The sequence below is a fragment of the Tiliqua scincoides genome, chromosome 1, assembly GCF_035046505.1.
Source record: "Tiliqua scincoides isolate rTilSci1 chromosome 1, rTilSci1.hap2, whole genome shotgun sequence".
NCBI lineage: Eukaryota > Metazoa > Chordata > Lepidosauria > Squamata > Scincidae > Tiliqua > Tiliqua scincoides.
In genome coordinates, this window is record NC_089821.1 from 136,323,077 (window position 1) to 136,346,149 (window position 23,073).

The 23,073-nt window shown below is 40.8% G+C and overlaps 1 protein-coding gene across 5 annotated transcripts in view; it reads right to left on the reverse strand.

The window, feature by feature from the left end:
* The window catches only part of RUNX2 (RUNX family transcription factor 2), a 233,639-nt gene that overhangs the window by 19,824 nt on the left and 190,742 nt on the right, over positions 1–23,073 (reverse strand). For 2 of the 5 annotated variants that reach the window (XM_066637293.1, XM_066637374.1), the window contains exon 6: positions 16,170–16,331. The exons of 2 other annotated variants lie outside the window; for them this stretch is intronic. In XM_066637293.1, coding sequence (XP_066493390.1) covers positions 16,170–16,331 — 162 coding nt within the window. Of the gene's footprint in view, positions 1–16,157; positions 16,332–23,073 lie in introns of all 5 variants that reach the window. One more of the 5 variants, XM_066637208.1, reaches the window with a different exon arrangement.

Below are 23,073 nucleotides of genomic sequence, written 5' to 3' on the forward strand. Positions count from 1 at the left end.
GAAGGAAAGTGCAATGACCAGGTTATTCATGCTCCTATTCACTGTTTGAATTTGCGACCAATTCCTAGGATCACTGTAACAATGTGTACGGACAATGTATTGTAATTCTAAACACAGTTATTGTATGCACCATCTAGCTAATAACAACACACCTTTGCCCTCACCCCAACTTGCCAGGCATGCTGGACAGGATTCAGACTAGCCCATCAGCCAATCACGGCTTGGCACTAGGCATATATGAACCACAGGAAGACAACACAATTCATACATTCCAGACACACAGTAGGAGGCAATATCACTCATCCTGCAGACCACAGAACCACAAGTATACATAAGCTACGTAGGAAAGAAAGAGAAGTAGCACTGTGGAAACCATGATGAAATGGCACATAGTACAAAGGGGAGGACTTGCAGAAACCAAAAATCCCCTGAAGTCAATGTCAACAAAGGCTACAATCCTATCCTATCCTATCCACACTAAGCCCCATGGACAATAATGTAGATGTTTTCATCATTCCAACTCTGCAGTTCCATGAGCCCTGTGAAAACTGGTGGTCTTCAGATATTTTCAGTGCCATTTTTAAAAAAATTAAAAGCGAATGCTGCAATTCCTAAATACAGACAACTACTTAAACAACTTTCTTATATTTAGTTTGGCCAATAATGACGCCATATTTGATGCTATATTTGGGAACTGATATATCCTTGGTGCTCGTCCAGATCTGAAGCAGAAGCCACTTGGAGGACATCTGCTCAGAGCTACAACAGAGCTTCTAGCTACAACAGGAAGGCTGACCTCTGATTTTGTTGCTAAGAGCTGGTTCCACCCTCTGCACCAAAGTAGTATCACTTCTTTAGTACAGTCGGAGCTAGCTGGACTATCACAGGCTTCTTGTGTCCTATGTTCATGAAGTGAGTTCAGAACTTCCAGAGCTCACAACCACTGAGAGCGATAGCAAATTAATTTCTCCTTGGTTTCACTGTGTTCCCTACACTTTCTGAACTTCCTTTCTAACAAACATCCATACCTTTCAACCATCTAACCCTCTGACAGCCATGAGTCAGTTTAAATGACACTTGTTTGATCGGTTCCCACTCCATGGGGTTAGGAAGTGATCATGCCTTGAATGCATAAGTCCCACCCCCCTCTCCTGGCACAGCAGGGAGAGGCTGCTTAATTGCACAGGGTAGGTAGTTTGTCTGAACTATCCCTCTAAGCACAATGGAAGTTCAGACAAATCACAAACCTACACACACAATTAGGACACAATCCTATCCTGCGCTAAACAGGCAAGCCAAGAGGTTTGCGCTGTATCCAGCGCAGGATTGTGGCCATAAGCAGCTCAGCCAGAGACAAGGGGAAACATTTCCCCTTACCTCCCGGTAAGGGCCACTGGCACTTATGGGTCTCCTCAGACTTGCAACACCTCTTGAGGTGGCACAAGTCCAAGGAGAAGGGAACAGGGGATGGGATCCAGCATAACTGCCGGATCCCAGCCCCGCCTCCCGCTCCACACCCAGCCTGGGGCCACCCACCACCCGCCCTCCCCCTGCCCAGGAACGCCTCCCTTCCACCTTCTCCCTGCGCCCCCGCCTACCCTTACTGCTTGCGTTGGCCCAGCCGGGCTGACTCAAGACTCAGTGAGGAAGCCACCACGGAGGCTAGATTCAGCCTTCATGTGTTGACGCATCTCCATACGCCAACGCAGCTTTCTCCTGAGGAGCACAAAAGTGCCTTATGGGTACGTGCAAGCCCAGATCAGGATTGCGCCCTAAGGCTCATTGGCATGCTAGTGAGGTGGTGATGCGCACACACATAATATATTTACTTTCTAACCACATGAAGTGGGTGCTAAGTGAACTAGCATCATCCAAACAAACTCCACATCTTCAGCAGGCAAGCATATGCCTTATAAGGCAATAAAAACGTCAATACCTGTTTTACAATAAAAACCAGAAGTTTTTTTTGTTTTTGTTTTTTGCTTAATCAGGCATTCTGAGGTCCTCTAGGCCTCTGGTGGGGGCAGAAAACCCTCTGGGGGGCAGCCACACACCAAGCATTGAAAATCAGGGATTTTGCTCCTTTCTCTTCACTGGCTTAATCTAGACCAGGGGTGTAATTCCTGGTAATCTAGACCAGGGGTGTAATTACCTGGTAAAGGTAATCACTTTGCATTGGTGGAGGGGCTGAGTGAAGCGCCTTTCTAAGCTCTTGGAGGAGGACTGATTGATGGATTGTCTTCTTAATGACTCTTATAACAAAGGTCAGCAAGGCTGTTTTTAAATCACCAGAACAAAGAAACTTTTTTTTAAAACTGAATTGCTATAGTGTGAATAATGAGGCTCAAACTGTAGCTTGGCCCTTAAAGCAGCTATTTTCAACCTTCTTCATCTCATGGCTCACTGACAAGGCTCTAAAATTATCAGGGCACATCATCAGGTTTTTGACAATCAAGGCACGGTGTGCTGCTGTCAGGGGCTCACACCGTCAATAGCCCTACCCAAAAATGACCCCCCCCAGCTCCTGAGGCATTTGCGGCACATCAATGTGCCATGGCACACTGGTTGAAAATCACTTCCTTAAAAGGAAGTGGGGTGGAGCTGTTTGGCTATACCCTCCTCTCATGACTCTTGTGGTACTTGGAGTGTAAATAGGAAGGAATGAAGGAGAAGAAGGGAAAAAAAACCCTGAACACATTTATACAGGAAGAGGCAGTAATTCTGCACCAAACACCACTGAACCGATATCATGGGGTCTAGTAGGAACACTTAAATAGGATTTAATCCTACTTTGGTTTACCCTTACACTGGTTTAGCAAACTTTTAAACTTAACTGAAGCTATTTCTATTTAGATAGATCTTCCATTCATGACTTTAAATGTTTTGTAACACAAAAACAATCAACTTCTAAACATTTTATAAAAGATAAGGATGTAGGAACATGAATAATGCCTCCCCCCCACAAGAGAACTCTTCTGTCACCATGTAGGAGTATCCACATTGACTACTTGATAGTTACACAAAGAAATGTGTATCAGATATTATTGACGGACTTCAATCAATTTTCTCTGTAGATTTTGTTAGTAGATCATTACTCCTCTTCAACCTGATTCCCCATGAATTTTTTGCTTCTTAATCTTTCTCTGATTCATAAACTGTGTTGAAACTTGTCACATTCATCAGTTCCTGCAAGTTGCATTCAAACATTAATCAGGACCTTCCAAGATTACTGTTCCCTGCTCCTTATTTAAGTTCTGCGAATACACCTTTTCATCTCTAACAGTACAATTAGACTCTGTGTTATATTTTGTGGAACAGTCCAGTAAATGTTTTCTTAACCGACTGCATGGTTACAAGCGCCAAATGTTCTGGAAGTTGAATCTTTATTCAGAAAATGTTTCGTTTTTGCAATATTTTATAATAGTAATATTTTTAATATTACAGTGTTTTGTAATCTTTATGTAATATTTACATAGATAAGTATACTCTATTTTTAAACAAGACTAAAGAGCTGAAATCTTTCAAAAAGATCTTTAGTTTTTTAAGAATATTGTACAATGGTTTGTTCTTGCCATTAGTTCAGTTGTCTAGGCATGTTGATCTACTTTGATTGGAATTTAAAGACTCCGAACCTCAGAGACAGAGAGGTGCTCTTCTTCCCATTCCACTGCATGCAATTCATGCATTCACTTTGTTTTTCCCTGCTGCACTACCGTTGTACTACTCTTCTTGGCAAACTAGGTTTCTGTAGTGCTTCAGGAAGTATCTTTTATACTCTGAAACCAGCACTCCCATAAAAGATGAGTGCTTAGTTTTGTCCTCATAAAATAAAAAACAGTGAGCAATGACATTATTTTCACAATGACAGTGAAAATAAAAGACAGTGAGCACACCTTGCAATCATGATCCACTTCCAGTTTTTGTCGCAAAATTGGAAGTGTGTTGTGATCATTTCAGGGAGCCATTGTGAGGCATGGGGAAGCCTGCAAAGGGGGCAATAGGCTTCCCACACCCTCCGGAGTGTCACAGCAACCCCAAGTATGCTCAAAACCACTTTTCTTGGCAGCAGCGGCACAATCTCAGAAAGTGCCATTGCAACCCCCCCCCCCTTAAGGGGATAGCAAACTTTTCCCCAGGTATACTACAACTAGTTGTGTCTGGGAAGCTTACAGCTGGTAACAACCTTCTTCTGCTGTAGATCCCCACAGCTGATATCCAGTGTCAGCACATTACCTTTGAACCTGGAACTTTACTATTAGCTTCCTACTGACTTATCCTCCATGAATTCCTACATTTTTTTTAAGCCATCAAAGCTTGTGGCCATCATCATGTCTTACTGCAGTGAATTCTATACATGACTAAATATGCTGTGTGAAGTTGTACCGCCTTCTCCTGCCAATTGATTGCACTGTATGATCCTGAGTTCTAGTGTTCAAAGAGAGAGAAAAACTTCCCTTGATCCAGAGCCCAAGCCTAAAGGCTCTGATCACCAGCTCAGGAGAGAGGGTAGAGTGGGTGAAGAATCCTAAATCCTTAAACTTTGTTAAAAAAAAAAAAGAAAAATTAGAAGATGAACTTGCAATAAAGGAGATGGGCAGACACAAGTTGGCACTTATAGGACATTTCAGAAGTTTTGAGTGTTCGCAATGTAAGTATTCGCAAACATTCCATCTACACAGGGATAAGTAGTTAATACAAGGAGCAGAATGAGCTGGGCACTGAATGGAAGGAAGCATGGAGAGGTGAGGAAGACTGGCTTTCTGAAACGCCTTGTGCTTCCTCAGTGGTGTGTGTGTATATATATATATAATGGTCTTCTTCATAAACAAGGCATCACCTCACTGGATCCTCACTGAATCATGAAGAGATCTGGCCTCTTCTCATGTCTCATGGGAGCATCCATTTCTGCCACCTTCAAAACAAATATGTCTATCTTATAGCCAAACTACAAGGGAGCTCTTTTTTACAAGGGGGCAGGAGGTCTGCTCTAGAGGCTAGAGCCTCCGTTAGCCTGAAGGTATCTGAAGGTCGCCAGTTTGAGGCCACCAGCAGCTCTGTGAACGGCAAGACCTTGAAGCAGCTGACAAGCTGAACTGAACAACCACCTGCTCTTTGGTGTGAACAATGAAGCGTCTTGGCTGCCCTTCAAATGAGAGATGAAGGAGCTGCTTGTCAGCCAGTGTGGGAGGCAACTGGGGGCCAGAAGTGATACCGGACCGTGAAAGATCCATCTGAAATGTTGTGCGGTTCTTGAAAGATAGAACCTTTCTGTTAATGTAAAAATCCCCTCGGGAGTTTAGAGATAGCCTGCCTATGTGAACCGCCTTGAATAAAGGCAGAGAAGTAATCTGATGACCAGAAAGACGGTATAGAAATACCAGTATCATCATCATCATCATCATTATTTTGCGGGGAAAACTGAAGAGAGGGTTGGGAGAATGTGCTTTTGAGGAAAAATGCAGGTGCCAAATCAATGCTGATTTCAGATTTATTTTAAAAGCACACTTTCAATCTTCAGTGGGATTATAGAGGTGTTCCTGCAGGTAGGCAATGGAATTCTTAAAAGCAGCAACTTAAAATAAATGCTTAAAATGTACATAGTGCTTTCTGGATGTGGAAATGTATTTAAAAGATTGTGTCACATGTATTATCTTGATGTTATCCTTACAATACCTTTCTAAGGTGAACAAGAATGATCATCTCCATATTGCGGCTGGGACGCTCATACTGAGAGGGAGTGACTTGCTTTTAGGCCACATGGTGAGAACATATGACAAGGGCAAGATCTGAACTGGGGAAGCCCTCAATTACAGTTGACAGACAAACCAAAATAAGGTTCCATGTCTTAAAACACAAGTAAAGCAGGAACATGAGTCTAATGCACAGAAATTAGGACACATTTAAAAAAACACACACACACAAAGTCACTTTAATAAGCAGCATAGCCCAGGGGTGGGTAAATTTTGGCCTGAGGGTCACTTTCAGCAATGGAAATTGTACAGCTGTCATAATGCATCTTTATCTGCCTATTAAAATATTTCTATCCTAGCTTTCCCCTCCTGAAAAGAAGGTGCTCAAGGCAGTAAACAATCTCAAATTCTGATACCCACTTTGAGTATCAGAAATGTGGTATAAAAATCCCTTAAATAAAATTTGCAACTGAATTCTAGAATCAAAATTCTACATCCAATTTTGAAATTTACCTGCTTTGACTGGCGAAATGAATGAATGATGTGAACATTAAACTTACTATTGCAAGTCAGCTATCAAATTCAATGTGCTCCTGCATGTCTGCAGTCAATTACTGTCAAATACTGATTGCTAGTGCATACCAGATGCCATATATTGTCAAATATTCACTACTACATATAAACTACATGTCCAATACTCATGACTGCTGCAGATTGACAGTCAAATATTATAAAATGCTGATTACTAAATGTCAGATATTGTAAAAACCTGCCTGCCACCATGTCAGCTTCCAGATATTATCAAATGTTTATTATTTATTTTCCATATTTTTATACCACACTTCATCCAAGTTGCTCAGGGTGGTGTACATGGTTCTTCCCCTCCTTTTGTCCTCATAACAAACCTGTGAGGAGGTTAGGCTGAGAGACAGTGACTGGCCCAAGGTCACCTGGGAAACGCCATGGCTGATCAGGGATTTGAACTATCCTGATCAGGATAATTTGGGGGAGCAAACACTTTCCAGCTCTAATAGTTTATAGAGAATCATCAACTATCTCATCTTTACTGAAGAACACATGATTTCACAAGGCCTCTTGTGTTGAGTAGGTATCTGAATGTGGAGTAATACGGGGATACAAAGTAGGGCATGGATCTTGTCTTCTCCCAAGTAAAATAAATGCATTTAATGCTTGTTAATTGCAAAATGCTCTTTGTTAAGCTTTGGTCCTGATCCAAACCTTGACTTAAAGAAATCCAAGTCAAGAAATGGAGTTGGATTCTACTTTACCTCAAACTTTTAAGAAAACTCTTCTCAAGCTGCCCCTACCTTGCAATCATTCTGCATCTAGAATATCGACCTACAGTGCTTAGCTCTTGCAGCCCCAACCTTGTAAGCTCTCGCATGTTGAACACCCCACTGATTCCAGTTTCAGAAACTAGGGTGGCAGAATCTGTTCCTTTCCAACGTCTGGAATAAAATATTTTGTTGTCCCTATTAAGAATTAGCATATTGCTTACACAAAAGCCAAAAAGGCCAGTTAGGAATAAATCATTACCAAAACAGTTCCAGTTTAATTTAATATAATTTTAATGAGCACTTCAGAAAAAGGATATGGTGCTTATGGAAAATGTCCTTAATTAATATCAGACCTCAAATTAAGGATAACAAAAAAGGCGGTATCATTTGGTCTCAAGCTGGAACTCAAGTATGTTTTGGCATCATTACTAACTGTTAGCAGCAAGTTCTGAAAACAGATGCAAATCCTGATATGTGCCCTAAATATAAAACACATTGCACAAAAAGCTCAGATAAAACATATATCTGTGGACTCACACATTGATTGCAGTATGCTATTTCCTGCCTGTACCAGCAACAAATATATTCCATTTAAGAAAGTTCCACTAGTTTCTTTTCTTCCATTAACGATTTTTAAACTCCAAACTGATGAAGGTTTATGAAACTCTCTTCTCTTTTTCTGTCACAGATATTCCTGTTTCACCTTCTCTCAACAGTAGTTTTAAATGAATGAAAGGATTATAACCTTGCATCAAATTGGTCAACTTTTTTAAAGCTATCTATTTATTTTGGGGCCTGAATCTTGAAACAAGGGCCTCATTTTAGGCCACACACATCTGAAAATCCTGACCTATATTCTTGAGACAGAAGCGCAATCATACTTGTAGCCTTCAAACAATGACCTTAATGATTCCAGTCTAAAAAGAAACATCTCTATTGATGTTCTTTTTTCTCCATGCCAAGGTGGTATGATGCCTGGGTGGCATTCAATATCACTTAAAACTAAATATGGACATGTTGTGGTAGGTCGTTCAGATAAACAGAACTTTAAAAAAAGCCTGCTGCTCTCATCTCAGGCCTACTTTAAAATGCAAATGTTCCTTGATCAGCCAAACAACGTATCTGACGGTATCTTTTCACCCTTCTCTTTTTAGTATAAAAAGTATTCTATAATTTACTAAATTCTAGTAAATTTAGATACAGTTTATCTGTGTAGAATATATGCCTGAAATTATGGGGAAAGAGAAACTTGGGACCTTAAGAACATAAGAAAAGCCCTGCTGATCCAGTGGGGCTCTTCTTATGTTCTTATCACGGACAAGTGTAGAATCTTAATAGGCTGATTAATAAATGTGTGGACTACTTAACAACCAACTCCAACTAAATTATGAAAAATTCAAAATTATGGTATTTGCCAAATCTTGAAAGTTAATTAATTGGAATTTCAAAGGCCACACTGTCAAATAAGTTAAACATTTTAAATATTTGGGTGTATATTTTTCTTGCAATCACTCCTGGGTCCATCATCAAAATATGGTTTTAAATGCTGCAAAAATAACACTACAGGCCACTGACCATTTTTTCTGTAATAAAGGTAATGTTTATGTACCTGTAGCACTCTGAGTGTTTCATGTTAAAATTATATCCCAAATTTTATAAGGCATCCCCGTATGGATAAGCACTTAGGACTATTCTGTTGAACAGTTGCAAGTGACATTCCTGAGGAAAATTCTAGGTCTGCGCCCTATGCTGCCCTATGCCTTGAGATGGGTCAATTCCTGACTGAGACATGGGCATGGATGAGCACATTTAAGTTCTGGTTTAGAGTACATTACAATGGGAATCAGAATAGTTTGCCTTTACTGTCTTCTGGAAGATGGGCTTCCCTTAGTGGGCTCCTTTAACCATAAAAAAAAAAAAATCAGAATGATGAGTATTGGAATTGACTCCCTGGACTCCTTGTCAGTCAACAGAAGTCTACTGGGTCATCAAAACTAGGCTTATGGATATCCAGTGGCAGGGATTGTTAAGAGCAGTGAACAAGACCTGTTCACCACTGAATATCCAGATTTCATTCATGGCCGGTCAGCCCACAAGATATCTTTATCTGTTAGAATCTCCACAGAGATGAAGGGCCTTTTTGTTGGCGAGATATAATGTTATGCATTCAGCTGTGACGGATGGAAGATATAAGGGAATCCCTTATAATGATAAGTGTTGTGTGAGCTGGGAGAAGCTGGATCACTTGCCCACACAATCCTATTCTCTCCACTTTATACTGAAGCCCATTTGAAGCTTCTGGATCCATTGTTGTGTTCAAAGAAGGACGATTGCCAGGAGAGTGAGATCTTAAGATATACGTGTCCAGAAAGTAATGAGAATGAAGTTCCTACACTCGAAAAGGGCTCTGTGATGGCCAAAGTCACACTTGGGATGGGGTGCCAGGTATGTAGAACACTGAACAGTTGCATTCCAGCCCTGTCAGAGTCAAGACATTCTTTTTTGTAACACTCTGTTCAAGTGCCTCGCATTAAGAAAAATGTAAGCTAGCTTGGAACAATGGTATGCAATAAAATTTTGTATGAAATTGGGTAAATGTGCATCAGAAACTTGGAAATGGTGAGGAAAACTTATGGAGAAGCTATGCTATCATCTGCAAAAGTTATTGGTCGCTTGAGACAAAGGGTTTTTCACATGCATCCTGAGATTGGCTCAACTTGGATCCTTCATCATGACAACGCACTGAGTCACAGTGCTTTGGCTGTCAGAGTTTTTGGCTGAAAAACACATCACGGCACTTCCCCATCCACCCTACAGCCCCGACTTGGCTCCTTGCAACTTTTTCATATTCTCAAAGATGAAGAACGGTTTGAAAGGACACCATTTTGGTAGTGTGGATAACGTCCAAAGAGCCACTACACAGACTCTGAACACCATCCCACTTGAAGACTTCCAGGGATGCTATGAAGAATGGAAAAATCGCTGGGAGTGATATATACACTCACAAGGTGCATAATTTGAAGGGGAAAATGTTCAATTGTAAAAATTTTCAATAAAAGAATTTTTAAAATATTATTCTCATTACTTTCTGGACACACCTTGTATCTTGTCAGCATCCCAGACCCAGTAGAAAATGTAGCTGCCTTCCTGGAGCTAACGATGAAGAGCAGCAGTTTAAGATACAGGGTTCAGGGGAATAGTTAACTATTATCATTATGACTTGTATTTGAAACTGTAATTGCTATTTTATATATGCCAATAAAGGTTCTAAAATTGAAACTAGTAAGAGCTTGTTGAAGAAGTGAAAATCTGGCTAAATGATCCTGTTTGGAAGTGTTTGTAACTGATTAGCCGCACCTTTCTTTAGAGTCCGATTTAAATATGCGACCAGGACCATTTACTGGGCATATTCACATAGGAGAGACGTGTGTTGATGTCAAATGCAAAACTAGAAACATAGGGAGCTGAACCCCAGAAAACAAGGTGGTGTTTTATGACTGGCTTGTAGGACTGGAATCACTGATTATAGTCCCTGAAAAATATCCTGTGCAAATATGCACATTACAGATTTAATATTATAATGATGATGATGATGTCTAACTCTATGGGCCCAAACACCTTTAACTTGTAAGTAAATTTAAGTTATTTCAGTGGTGCTTATGGGCAACTTCTTACATTGCATTTTAAGCAGACAGGTGTAATTTCTTGTGCACCTGAGGCTGAAAATATTTGCAGAGATAGTGTACACCTTATGATGCAGTTGCCTCTGAGATAATGCTTATGATCAGATATTTTTCAAGTTCATAACGCAACTTAAGACAAAACTGTATATGTGGGAGATGTGCCAAGATTGTGCAAAATATTCAAGACCCTGTGCCACCTAACAAAGTGATGTTGTACAACTTTTTGTAAGCTGAAGTTATTTCATCTACCATTTTTAATAGCTATCTTCTATAATACTGTAATAATGATTACTGGGCTGGGGCACCTTTCTTATGAGGAAACGTTACGGCGTTTGGGCCTCTTCAGCCTAGAAAAGAGGCTCCTGAGGGGGGACATGATTGAGACATACAAAATTATGCAGGGGATGGACAGAGTGGATAGGGAGATGCTCTTTACACTCTCACATAACACCAGAACCAGGGGACATCCACTAAAATTGAGTGTTGGGAGAGTTAGAACAGACAAAAGAAAATATTTCTTTACTCAGCGTGTGGTTGGTCTGTGGAACTCCTTGCCGCAGGATGTGGTGATGGCATCTGGCCTGGACGCCTTTAAAAGGGGATGGGACAAGTTTCTGGAGGAAAAATCCTTTATTGGTTACAAGCCATGATGTGTATGTGCCACCTCCTGATTTTAGAAATGGGCTATGTCAGATGCAAGGGAGGGCACCAGGATGCAGGTCTCTTGTTATCAGGTGTGCTCGCTGGGGCATTTGGTGGGCCGCTGTGAGATACAGGAAGCTGGACTAGATGGGCCTATGGCCTGATCCAGTGGGGCTGCTCTTATGTTCTTAATGATAAATTTAACTAAATTGTGAAGGGGCCAAAATATTAGGTTGCTCCAGGTGACAGATGGCCTAGGTATGCCAATGGGCCTATGTGCACCTGTGTATTGTATAGTGCTGGACATCGCGCCCCAACCCTTGGGCATGCTGGGGCAGGGACTCCTAAGGTTCTGGGATCTTTTAGCAGCAACCGAAGATGGATATGCAACTCTAGGGATTTCAAGTAGTACAAAGTCTTGCAAGATTGGGAAGATGCTGGATGTCAGGGCTGGATGCTCATGCACGTTTTTAACTTGGCTTTTTCCTGGGCTATTATAAGGAATTTGGATTTTGGATAGTATACATTGGATAACAAAATACAGCAACATTTATTAGTCAAACTGTGACTGACTAGCTTGTAACTGACTATCACAACTCTAAGTGACATTCTGGCTTAGCTAAAATCAAATGCAGAATGTTCACCGATTTCAATGAGACAAAATTCCTCCCTCTAGTTTTATTGGACTGTATTCCATTAACTCTCCTAAACTTCCTTTTTGGCACAGGTACAAAGGCTATATTTGCCCAAGTGCATAAATTGTTCACACACAGAGAGCATACATAAAGTACATACTATGGGTGCCAGCTGTCTAATATTACAGAACCCCGCCTTACTCAATAAGATCACAGACCAGCAGAACAAAATGGGTATCACTTACTTTGGAATAGACCAAGAACACATTGCTTTATGTTGTGGGTGTGTGCATACTTGCATGTCTGTTGAATACATGTCTCACTCACAGCACAATGCTATGTGTGCCTACTCAGAAGCAAGTCCTATTATGTCAAACAGGACTTACTCCCAAGGAAGTAAGGGATTGCAGCCAAAAACCCAATCCTATTCCCCCCACACCCGCCAATGCAGCAACACCAAAATGACTGCCAATGCATCCTGTGGTGGGGCAGCATTATGGTCACAGGTCCACGTGGACCCATGCCACAGAACTGGGTTCAGGAAAGAGGCCAGGATTCAGCAGCTGCAGCTGAATTCACCTCCTCCTGGACCTGGTCTGCCCTCCCCTTCCCTCCCACCTGCCTCAGCAGGTGGCCAGCAAGTCTTCAGCACACAGAGGAAGGGTCTGGCCTTCCTGCTGGTGCTCCAACAACACATGAGTTCATGTGTTGCTGGCATGATTTTTGTGACTCCCTTAAGGAGTTACCGTCAGTCGAACGTGCGTTCTGCTGTTGGTTGACCCAAATAGAATTGGGCTGTAAGATTCAGAATTTCAAGAAGAAAAAGACTACGCATGGGTCTAAGTTCCCTCCTAGTAGATGTGGGGGGGGGGGCATCTCCTTTGACAGCCTTAACAGCCCATTCATATGATCCAGTGGATGAAAGGGTACATGGCCTGTGCACAAGACTTTATTGAAGTCTATCAAAACCCTTAAAGGCTGCTAATGATCTAACTTCCTTGTTTTACTTGACATTATTAATAAAACAAATGTTCAAAAGAATATGACTGTCCTCTTTAATCAACTGGTATTATTAATCAGGACCAAGCATGGAAGTGGAGTTATATACCAGTACTCAAGACCTTTAGTGTCTTTTCTAGTGTTACAGTTCTGGCTAGTGGAAGCTGTTTTGTCCTTCCTCTTTTGTTCTAGGAAGGTCAAGTTCTGACATTATCATGGTGATGAAAGTCATCATACTGTTGAGATGCAGGAACTCACTGCAGCATACGTATATAGTGCTGCATTAAAGGTCGTTGGACTGAATGATGAGAATGAAGTAAAATGCTGTACTTTTGCTTACCTCTGTGATGTCTATTATCTACTCTGGAGGGATTTTTAAAAATCATTTTCATTTCTATAAATATGCTTTAAAATCTTTATTTTAAAACTTTGGTCCCAACTCCTTCAGAGACATGTCCTTTCAGATACTATAAGCCAAAGTGGCGCAACAGGCCATGAGATTCATAGCCCTACTAAAGGCCAACCCTATCTTCAAAACATGTCGGTTGTAATAATAATAATAATAATAATACAGGTATTTATATATAGGTATAACCTAATTATCCACGGATTTTTTTACCTGCGGGTTTTAATGCAATGAGAAGGACTCTTTAAATTAAAAGAAAAAAGTTGTTTAGCCTTGTTAATGTAAGAAAGGGTAGCTGGCTGACAAACCATCAATCCTTCTCTCTCCAGACTCTTAACAGCTTAAAAAAACAGCTTCACTTCAAGGCAAGCAACCCCTCCCTCCCCCTTGAAAGAAAATCACTTTGCATTGGTTAAGGGAGGAGTCCCTGACTCAGAGTGAAGCCCTTCTAAGTGCCTGGAGAGAGACTGATGGATTGTCTGCCTAATGACTCTGTCTTACATCACAAGGTCAGCAAGGCTGTTTTTAAATTGCCTAGCAAAGGAACATTGTTTTTTAAATGGATTTGCTTTAATGGGATTTTTGCCATTAAACCATGTGAGTTCTGGGAACCATGTGAGAACCATGTGAGTTCTGGGAACAGAACCCTCAGGAATAATGAGACTCAACCTGTACCGCCTTTCTTGGCCATCAGATTTCTCCTCAGACTTTAATTCAAGGCGGTTTACATGGGCAGGCTTTCTAAACCTCCAAAGGGATTTTTACAATAGAATAGTTCTAATCTTTCATAAAACGCCTCACTCCAGCTGGATCACAGTGATGATGCACTGATGTCATATGTATGATGTGCTGACATGGAAATGATGCATGAATGTCACACGGATGACATGCTCATGTCATGGCATGGACACATGGACCAACACAGATGATACACTGACATCAAGCCAATGGTATATGGACATCATGTGGCTGACATACCGATATCACAGTGATGATGTGTCAAAGACATGCTGGTGTCAGAATGGACATGGATAATGGGTTATACTGGCGGTGTTATTAGAGGTGTGCAAGCATTGCTTTGCTAGGACTGGACAGGCATTTGGATCTTGTTGTGCCAGCATTAGCGTGCTGCCCAGATGCTGTCTGCATGGTGTTGCTGTACTGACATCCATGTGCAATTGGCATGGGATCTAAATAAGAGTGGACAGTTAGAAACTTGGCTTCCCTTTCTTTTGGAAAATTTAAAAAAAATCAAGGAAGATAGGCTAGGAGAGGCACTGACTCCTTCTCAAAAGACAAAGGATAAGAGACAGTTTACTTGCTTGCTATATTTTGATAGTAGGACTTCCAAGCACATTGGCTTTTCCACATGTTAGGTACTTATGTCTGAATGCACACTGACAAGAAAGAGCTGCAGGGCAAGAAGGTTCCACAGCTGCTGCAGTCCCAGCTTAGCCATTCCCCGTAGGTATTGCCAGCGGCAAAGCTGCAAAAATAACTACTTTGACAATCCAAAGCTATATAGCTTATCAGGAGACTTGAGCTGAGCAAGGATGGCCTGAAACAAAAACCAAAATATTTGGTCCAGTTCAAACCAAAACAAGCTTCATAACTGGAAAAGAGAGACAGATGGATGGATAGATGGATGGATGGAGTTTCTAGAAGCCATGAGTCTGAATCTATCCAACGTGGACGTGACTATAAATGTATCCTAACCACTGAAGACACACTGAAGTACCGAGACCTGAAAGACTTTTGCTGCTCTTTGTTCAAGGAATAGAAATTTCCCTCCTCTGGGATAAAAGAATGAAAGAATCTGGACTAATCAAGTCCTATTTGCCTCTTGGCAGTACTTCAACCTGTCAGAGATGCAGTGAAGTGAAAACATTTATACAGTCCTGTGTCTGAGGTTTTCAGATAAGCATATAAGAAAAAAAGCAAGATAGACATTCACCTGGCTGGGAGTCAAACAGGTGTATGGAATGAGAGTGTCTGAGACAATCACAATGCCTTGAAAACCTGGGGTTTCAAGAAGAGCTGATAGAGTAGCTTCGCGTTCTTCACATTTTACTAATGAATAATAAAGTATTCCTTACTTTACACATACTTCAGGCAGATAGGTCACTAATTTCCACACCTATCTCTTTCTAGCAGGATACGTGTCTGCAACTGCATGTTGTATTACAATACAACAAACCGATTATTTTACCCAGAAATGGATCACACTGAGTTCACCGTGTGCCATGCATCAAATCTGTTTAACATCGCTGATACCAGTGCCAGTGTTACTTAGGATGTGTTTCTAGGAAGATTTGTTTTCCTCATTCATAAGTTATGGACTGATTTGTCCAATCCGTTCCCTTGGCTTCTAACGGGGATCTAAAGTACACTTCAGCTATGCACAGTGACTTTTTCAAACTACTGTCTTTAAAGGAATAAGTGCTTTTCACAGATATGGAGATCTTTGTCAGTTATAAAAAAAATATAATTTATGAGAGTTTGGTTTTAGCAGAGATTGCCAAAAAGAAGGAATACACAATGGTTTAAATAAAACAGATAGAGCAAAGCATCTCTTGCTGACAACTGTGCAAAACAGAGCAGACCAAAGCCACAAGATACTGTGACTTCAAGGAATCTTCAAACACTGAAGTGACAAAGGCCAAAGTTATACGAAAAAATTTAGCAAACAGAGCAACTTCAACTGGTTTTGCTAAACTGCAGATGAGCGAAGTTTTCTGCAACAAGTATTTACCTTCTAAACAACCTATGCCCTCCCTGCTTCTATCTGAGATAACTAGTTCAAACATGGTCTTTACCTGAAAGCCGTCTGGGCACATCGGTGATGGCTGGAAGCCCTGTGCCTCGTGTGGAGGACAGGGGAGTTGTGGAATGAATGGATGGTGAAGTCATCTGGCTCAAGTATGATGGGTAAGACTGGTCATAGGACCATGGAGGGGATGACTGTGCTTGTCTGGGGTCTAAAAACAAAACAAAAGAGAAAAAATTTAAAACAAAAAGACTTACAGACAGGAGCAGCTGGTGGGCCTAAGATCCACTTTCTTTATAAAGGAGAAGAATGTGAGAAGAAAGAACCCCAAATACTTGGCCCTTTTATTTCATGGCCTGTTTTATGCTGTTTTGGAACTGACTAAATTAGTGGGACTTCAGAGAGATGAAACTTGTGAATTCGAATGATCAATCGCTTCTTTCATGTTGGGCATGAACTCTTCCTTCCAGATCAAACCTTGGGTGACAGAGTAAGATTGAGCTGTTCACAAGGTTGTTCATTTAATAAAGATCTTAACTACACCTACAATTAAAAAAAATGACGAACGGGCAGAAAGTGCAGTAAGTAAATGCTGGGAGTTTTGGAAAGCTGATATGGAAGTCCTCAGGGCAATGAGAAGCTGGAGGAGCACAGCAAGAGTAAGTGCACAATGACAAAAGTGATTCCAGAGTCATAATCCATCTCCATCCTGGAAGCATTTTAACCTCTTGAATTCTCAAGTGTTAGTACTACAAGCCCTTGCAAAACACCACTCATTTGACAGAACTAACACTGCCTACACAGAGACATTTATATTAGATCAACCTGAGATGCTAGAGATAAGGGGAGAAAAGACCAAAGCTTCATCCATCCCTATTCATTCCTCTAATACAAGCCTTGACAGAAAAAAAGAATTCACTAAACAGCGTGCTAAAGAGTTTCCATTGCTTCAAAATTGGCCATCTTGAGCCAGCCCTACTGGGCAGAGCTGCATGCAAACTCAAACTAGTAGCAATATCTGTTTCTGAAATGGAAACCATGCCAAAGCTGCCAGAAGACCTTTACAACATGTGGCAAAATAATACAGCATAAACTAAAAAGTTCACCTGACTAACTCTTTAAAGCTAGGGCAAACAAAGTCTACTATAACATGTATAATGTAGCTTATGATTCAACAAAACTATGTGCCCATGCATAGACACATGTTTCTTTCTACAACCCTTCACAATGCTGAAGAGGCAAACCACTTTTCTGTTTCAGATGTGATTTGTTTCCTTGGTATTGTGAGTCTCTAGTTAAGGAAACAAAAGGGTAACTTCTGGTTAAACAAACAGTTCTTCCCATGCATTCATAAGGTTTGACAATTCACTCTTGTTTAGCTCCTCTGCTGCCAACGCGTAGTTCTGTTATCATCAATATAATCTCACAATATTTCCCTTTTTTGGAGGAAGTAGGTTACCTGTTTCTTCAAAGCTAAAGCTGACTCTAAAATTACTTCAGAAGGAGCAAAATGAAAAGTAAGATCCATCTCTGTCAAGTTCTTGTCCAGTGACTTTCAACATAAAACAAAAAGCCTCCAGTATTGCAAAAGGGATCCAAGGAGAGTGCCATTGATCCCTTTAGTATTTGTTTGGAAAAAGTCATATCTGGATACCAGCCCTGGATACCTACAAGTCAGAATGAGTAAAATGAAATAATACATAATGACTTGGTTTCCAGTAATCACTCTAAGGGCACAATCCTAACCAGGTCTACTCAGAAGTAAGTCCTACTTTGTTCAATGAGGCTTACTCTCAGGAAAGTGTGGTTAGGATTGCAGCCTAAATCTGATTATTCCCCTGATACCCACTTGGAAGGGAACAATTTCCAACTTGCACTCTCTTCAGATAGATATTTTGCACAGTTACAATGGATATGAGAAGTAGGAATATGGGGGAGGATGAGAAACAGCTTCTTTTTCAACAATGTCTAGTAATTTGCTAAATGAAAACAATTAATTCCTCATAAATAACTTTTTGTCTTTGTATAAGAAACAAAAGCATTTCCTACTTAGAAATGCATTCTGATGTAACTGTGCCTCTTGCTATCTCTTCAGAGTGATATTTGCCTAGTAAACATATCGTTCCAGAGTCTATTATTTTCAAAGCAGCAAACTTTTAGCTTTTATTCAAGACTGTATCTTAGTAGAGCCACAAAAGTTTGCTTTGCCAACAAAAATACAATAATTATATGGCAGAAGAAACACCCCCCTTCCAGGAAATTCATTTTGTTACAAAAAGAACCCTCTCTCCCCTTCCGTGCAGCAAAATCTTGTCATTTCAGCTACTTTTTTTTTAACTGCTCAGACATTATTTGTTTGAAGAAATGTCTGGAAAGTTGATACTTCCTTGAAGTAAAACTAACTATATATTGGATATATGAAAAAAAAAATCTGTTTCGCTTTAATCTTGGGAAGATTTTCCTTCACTCTGCAATTTACATTAGGACTATGTCACAGAGATGGTTGACATAAACACCACCATAAACACCGCTCTAAAGTTGAAAGGGTGCTTCCTAAACCCAATGAACATCTTTGTTTTAAAGACTTCAAGGCTGTACAAACTGGCACTGCTTGAACACGGACTGGCTGCTATTGACTATTATTAGCAAACTCCTCTGCAGCACAACAGTAATACGTATAATTCACTATTCAGAGAATGATAAATTATTCTCAATTAAAAATTATACACAGTATATATTCACCTTGCATGAATTGAAAAAGGACAAAAAAAGCAAATAGAAAATTAGCAAGAGGCCACAGCAGACATTTAAAGAGATTTTAGGAGTCCATAAGGTCATTTCCCCTTCATTTTTATTATAATTTCATGCCAAATACAGACCAAACAACACATGAATTGGAAACAGGTATTTTGGTCCAGAGTTCTCCCTTTTATTTGTTAAAAACCATTGGGGGGGGGGGAAGTTTATGAAATATGGGAAATCATGGTGGGAGTAGGGGAGCTTTAGAACATTGCCTCCACCATGATTCTGACCTCATTTGCAAATCCCCACTGCAGCAGAAAACAAGCTTCCATTGGCTACCAACGAAAGCTTTTGTTCCTTCTGTCAGTTCCTTCTGTCCAAGCTGAAATGTTACTCTGCTAGATTTTGTCTAGATATGTCAAGAAAAGAAGTGCGCTCCACAGATTTGTATTATTCAACATGGTGGAATGAGAGCAGCTGACCATGAAGCCATTGCTCTTTTAAATGTTAAACTCATATTTTACCCCTACTCAGCAATGAATTTTGAAATATATCAAAAATTTTATTTGCAATTCCAGATGCTGCCATCTTGGTTATCTCAGCATGGAAAATAAGAATTACTTAGATATTATAGTATGTAAAATTTTTGCCAAGTAATCAAGCTCCAATTCTCACTTGGCCCTATCTCCGGGTCAATCAGAGGGCAGAGCCTTTCAACTCTGAAAAGTTTGCTTTCTTGCTCAAGGGGGTCATTAGAAGCAAAGCAGAGATTAGTTTCTATAGTAACTTCAATGGGAAATTCCAGCCCAAGTTAACCTTTTATTCTCCTCTGTTCCATTTTGCAAATGCCTGTTTTGCATTTAGCAGAGATCTGAATTTTGAAACACCAGGATGGGATCCTCCTTTCCATTTGAAGCAAAGTCCCAGGCTACAATTCAATGTAGCATTGCTTAAGAATAACACCCATGGAAAGCAGTGGGTCTACTTCTGAGTAAAAAGGGCTGCAAATATATGCAGCTGCATCTCTCTGCTGTGAACTGAATTGCACACTCCCAGTTATGTGTTATATGTAGAGCTTCTGGCTTAACACTTAACACACCAGACACCTTAAAGGTGGATTTGATTCATGGTTCTCCTGCAGTGGTTGCCAACCCTTTTCACTTTGCATATTCCTTGGCAGCCTATTTCCATAAATTGCACCCTTCATATTAGCAAATGTTTGTAATTAATAATACAAGACATCTGTTGGGCTTCATGTGGGGACAGGGCAGTTATCATCCTGGAGCTTTGCTCCCTGCCTCCTAGGCCTTCCCCACAAGGGAGAGGAGGCCTAACAAAGGGTGGAGGGGAGTACCCCAGGAGCCTCAGCTGGGTGACCAGAGGGAGGGGGTTACAGCAGCCAGCTCTGTCTCTTGAGAGTAGTGTCCACCGGTGGGGCAGCAGGAACAGCTAGCTAGCTACCTCACCTGCCATCACCCTCATGGCAAGCTTCCCTTATGAAGCCCTCTCTGCTCCACCCTTCCTCCCTCACCCTCCTCCCACTTCCTTTGTGAGAGCCTTAAAGGGGCCTGGGGCTCTGGTCCTTACCTTCCTTCTTTCCCTTGTGTTTGGTGGAACAGGTGACTGGGTGGGTGCACCCAGGGTCCTGACAGCTCCTCCTCCTGAAGCTTTTGCTGCCAGTCTGGGAACCCTCCCCCAGCCTCTCCAGCTAAGTCAGGGAGGGAGGGAAGCAACTGACATCCTCATCTCCTCTCTATGAAAGCCCAGACTTCATGTATTTCACAGTGTTTTCTCTTTTTATCTGTTTGAAGAACAGAAGTCTCTACCTTTGCACTGTTTTGCACCAGAAGTGTGCTGAGACATTGTGGCTGATTGATCGCTTTCCATATTATGTTTCAGCATTTTTACTGTGCGGGTTTTCAATCACTGGTTCATACATGAATTGATGACCAAAAACTAGCTATTGGTGGGACTTTCACAGCCAACTAGCTACCTTCCTTCCTGCCTTGCTGGCCCTGCAAAGCATTCTGGAGCAACCTGCCTTTTTCTGCCATTATGCCATTCTTTTTCAAGTACCCCTAAAGGTCCTGTTGAGTGCCCCTGGGAGTACATGAATTCCAGGTTGGGAACCACTGTTCTACTGGTATGTTGTTTACAGTGCACGGATAGTGTTTACAAAAAGGTGGTGAAGCCCAGAATTTAAAAAGAATAAAAATGTACTGTTTTTAATAAGAGACTGTACAGTCCTTAGGTAACAATTAGTGGTAAGTTATTTTTCAGGAGCTGGCCTTGGGTAAAATCAGTCAAAACTATAGTCAGACATCCCACTAAGTTTAACCCCTGACTTAGAAAATTTCATGATTTTCTGCTCAAAACCTGCTCTCAACTTATCTATGAGATCTACTTATAGGCGGGTGTCTCCAGTGATTCTATTTCATCTTTAGGTTTCCTCTCACCGTTAATATAGAGAAATTTCTGATCACAGGAGGAGGTCATCTGAATGGAGACTAGAGCTCGTTTGGGTTTCTAGAAGTGGGCATACCCAGCCCATCCAGTAGAAAACTGCAATGAGGCAAGCTACAGCAACAGCCAAAGCAGGCAGGAGACAAGGCTGTATGGGCTAAAGCATTGAGCTGCAATATCACTATCCTGGCAATAGCCCTGCAATATCAAATCATGGGGTACCTTGATTTCTCATGAGAGTAGGCCAGGGCTCTATACACCTGTTCCAATCACAATGCTTGATTGGGGAAGAAGCCCAGGAAGGAAGGGAGGTTACTTCTGCTCCTGGGAGGGAAGGTGACTGAACAAAGCCAGAGAGAAGAGGAAAGGGGTGATGCCCAACTCTTTCAACATCTGAAGCTTAAGGTTGCAAGGACCCAAGAACCTGACACTCACAGGGATTAGCAACAGATGTTGGACTCAGTTATGACACTGATGTAACTTCCTCCTCATGTATAAACTAACTCAAATTTTGGATAAGTTTCTCTGTTCACCATTTATTTAGCTGCATAAACTGCTTTGTGAACTACTTTTTGTTGAAAAGGAGTATATAAATATCCTTAATAAAAGTCACCTGGAGTAAGATTCCTGTTCCCTAATTCTTCTCTTGCCTTTATGTAAAGTCACTAAATATCATTTTCTCATGGGGAATTCTGCTCTCAGCAGTCTACTGCAGTACTCTGCTCTGTACTGCTGACCTCCTCCAACCCAACAAAGGACATTTGAATGGAACATGAAGAAATACAGGAATCAGGTAGCAGAGAGAGATTCAGAGACAGAAAAGGAATTTTCACAGCAACAGTGGTACCAATATGAAGTTTTCATAAACAGGTTGGCAGATTTAAGGTTCGTCATGTGATCAGGTCTCTACATTACCTTTGTTTTAACTTCTCTTGCACAAGAAATATAATTAGGGCAAGACTATTTAGGGAATTAACTTGGGCCATAATCCCAAGAACCCTTTTAGGCACATAAAATGGCTTATCATATATTCTTCTAGCAGAAGCTTCTTTCACTGCAACAAATGGAACTTTAGGGGTGACTTGACTGTTGGCACTGGAGTGTCTGAGGTGTGTGCGCAGAGAGTCTACTTCATACTCCTTTGGCCTGCATTATATCCTCAAGCTATCAAGTTTTACTTGCCTGTACTGCAAAATAGCAATATATAAATGATAAAGAATCTAGGAAGCAAACCCTATGAGACACATTGAAGAAGCTTGAATTTTTTTAGCCTAGAGATTTAGAGTCTCAATCTTAAATCTTTAATTACTTGAAAATATCAAAGAAAGTAAATTTTAGAAAGAATGTTAGCCCTTCCTGGAAAAGACATAGGACAAGAAGGAGGCAATCAGTTAGAAAGTGTTCCCTTTTGTCAAAGCAGTTGGGAAAAGCTGTCTGGGAAGATTATGGAATCTCTGTTCATATGATGTCTATCAATACTGTTTACTTCAGGAAATAATATGAGAGATTCTGCATATTTCAGTGGGGATACTGTCCCAGTCTGACCTGGTCCCAGTCTAACCTAGACTGCAATTAAAGAGAGGGCATGATTATTTTCAGTTATTTTCAGAATGAAATATTCTTTATCACAAGAGATCACTGATTAAACAAAAAGAAAAGAAGAAAAAATTAGAAAGTCAACCATCAACAAATGTAGCCATAGCTGAGATTATGATGACTGAATGAGAATGGGTTGGTTTTTAAAAATC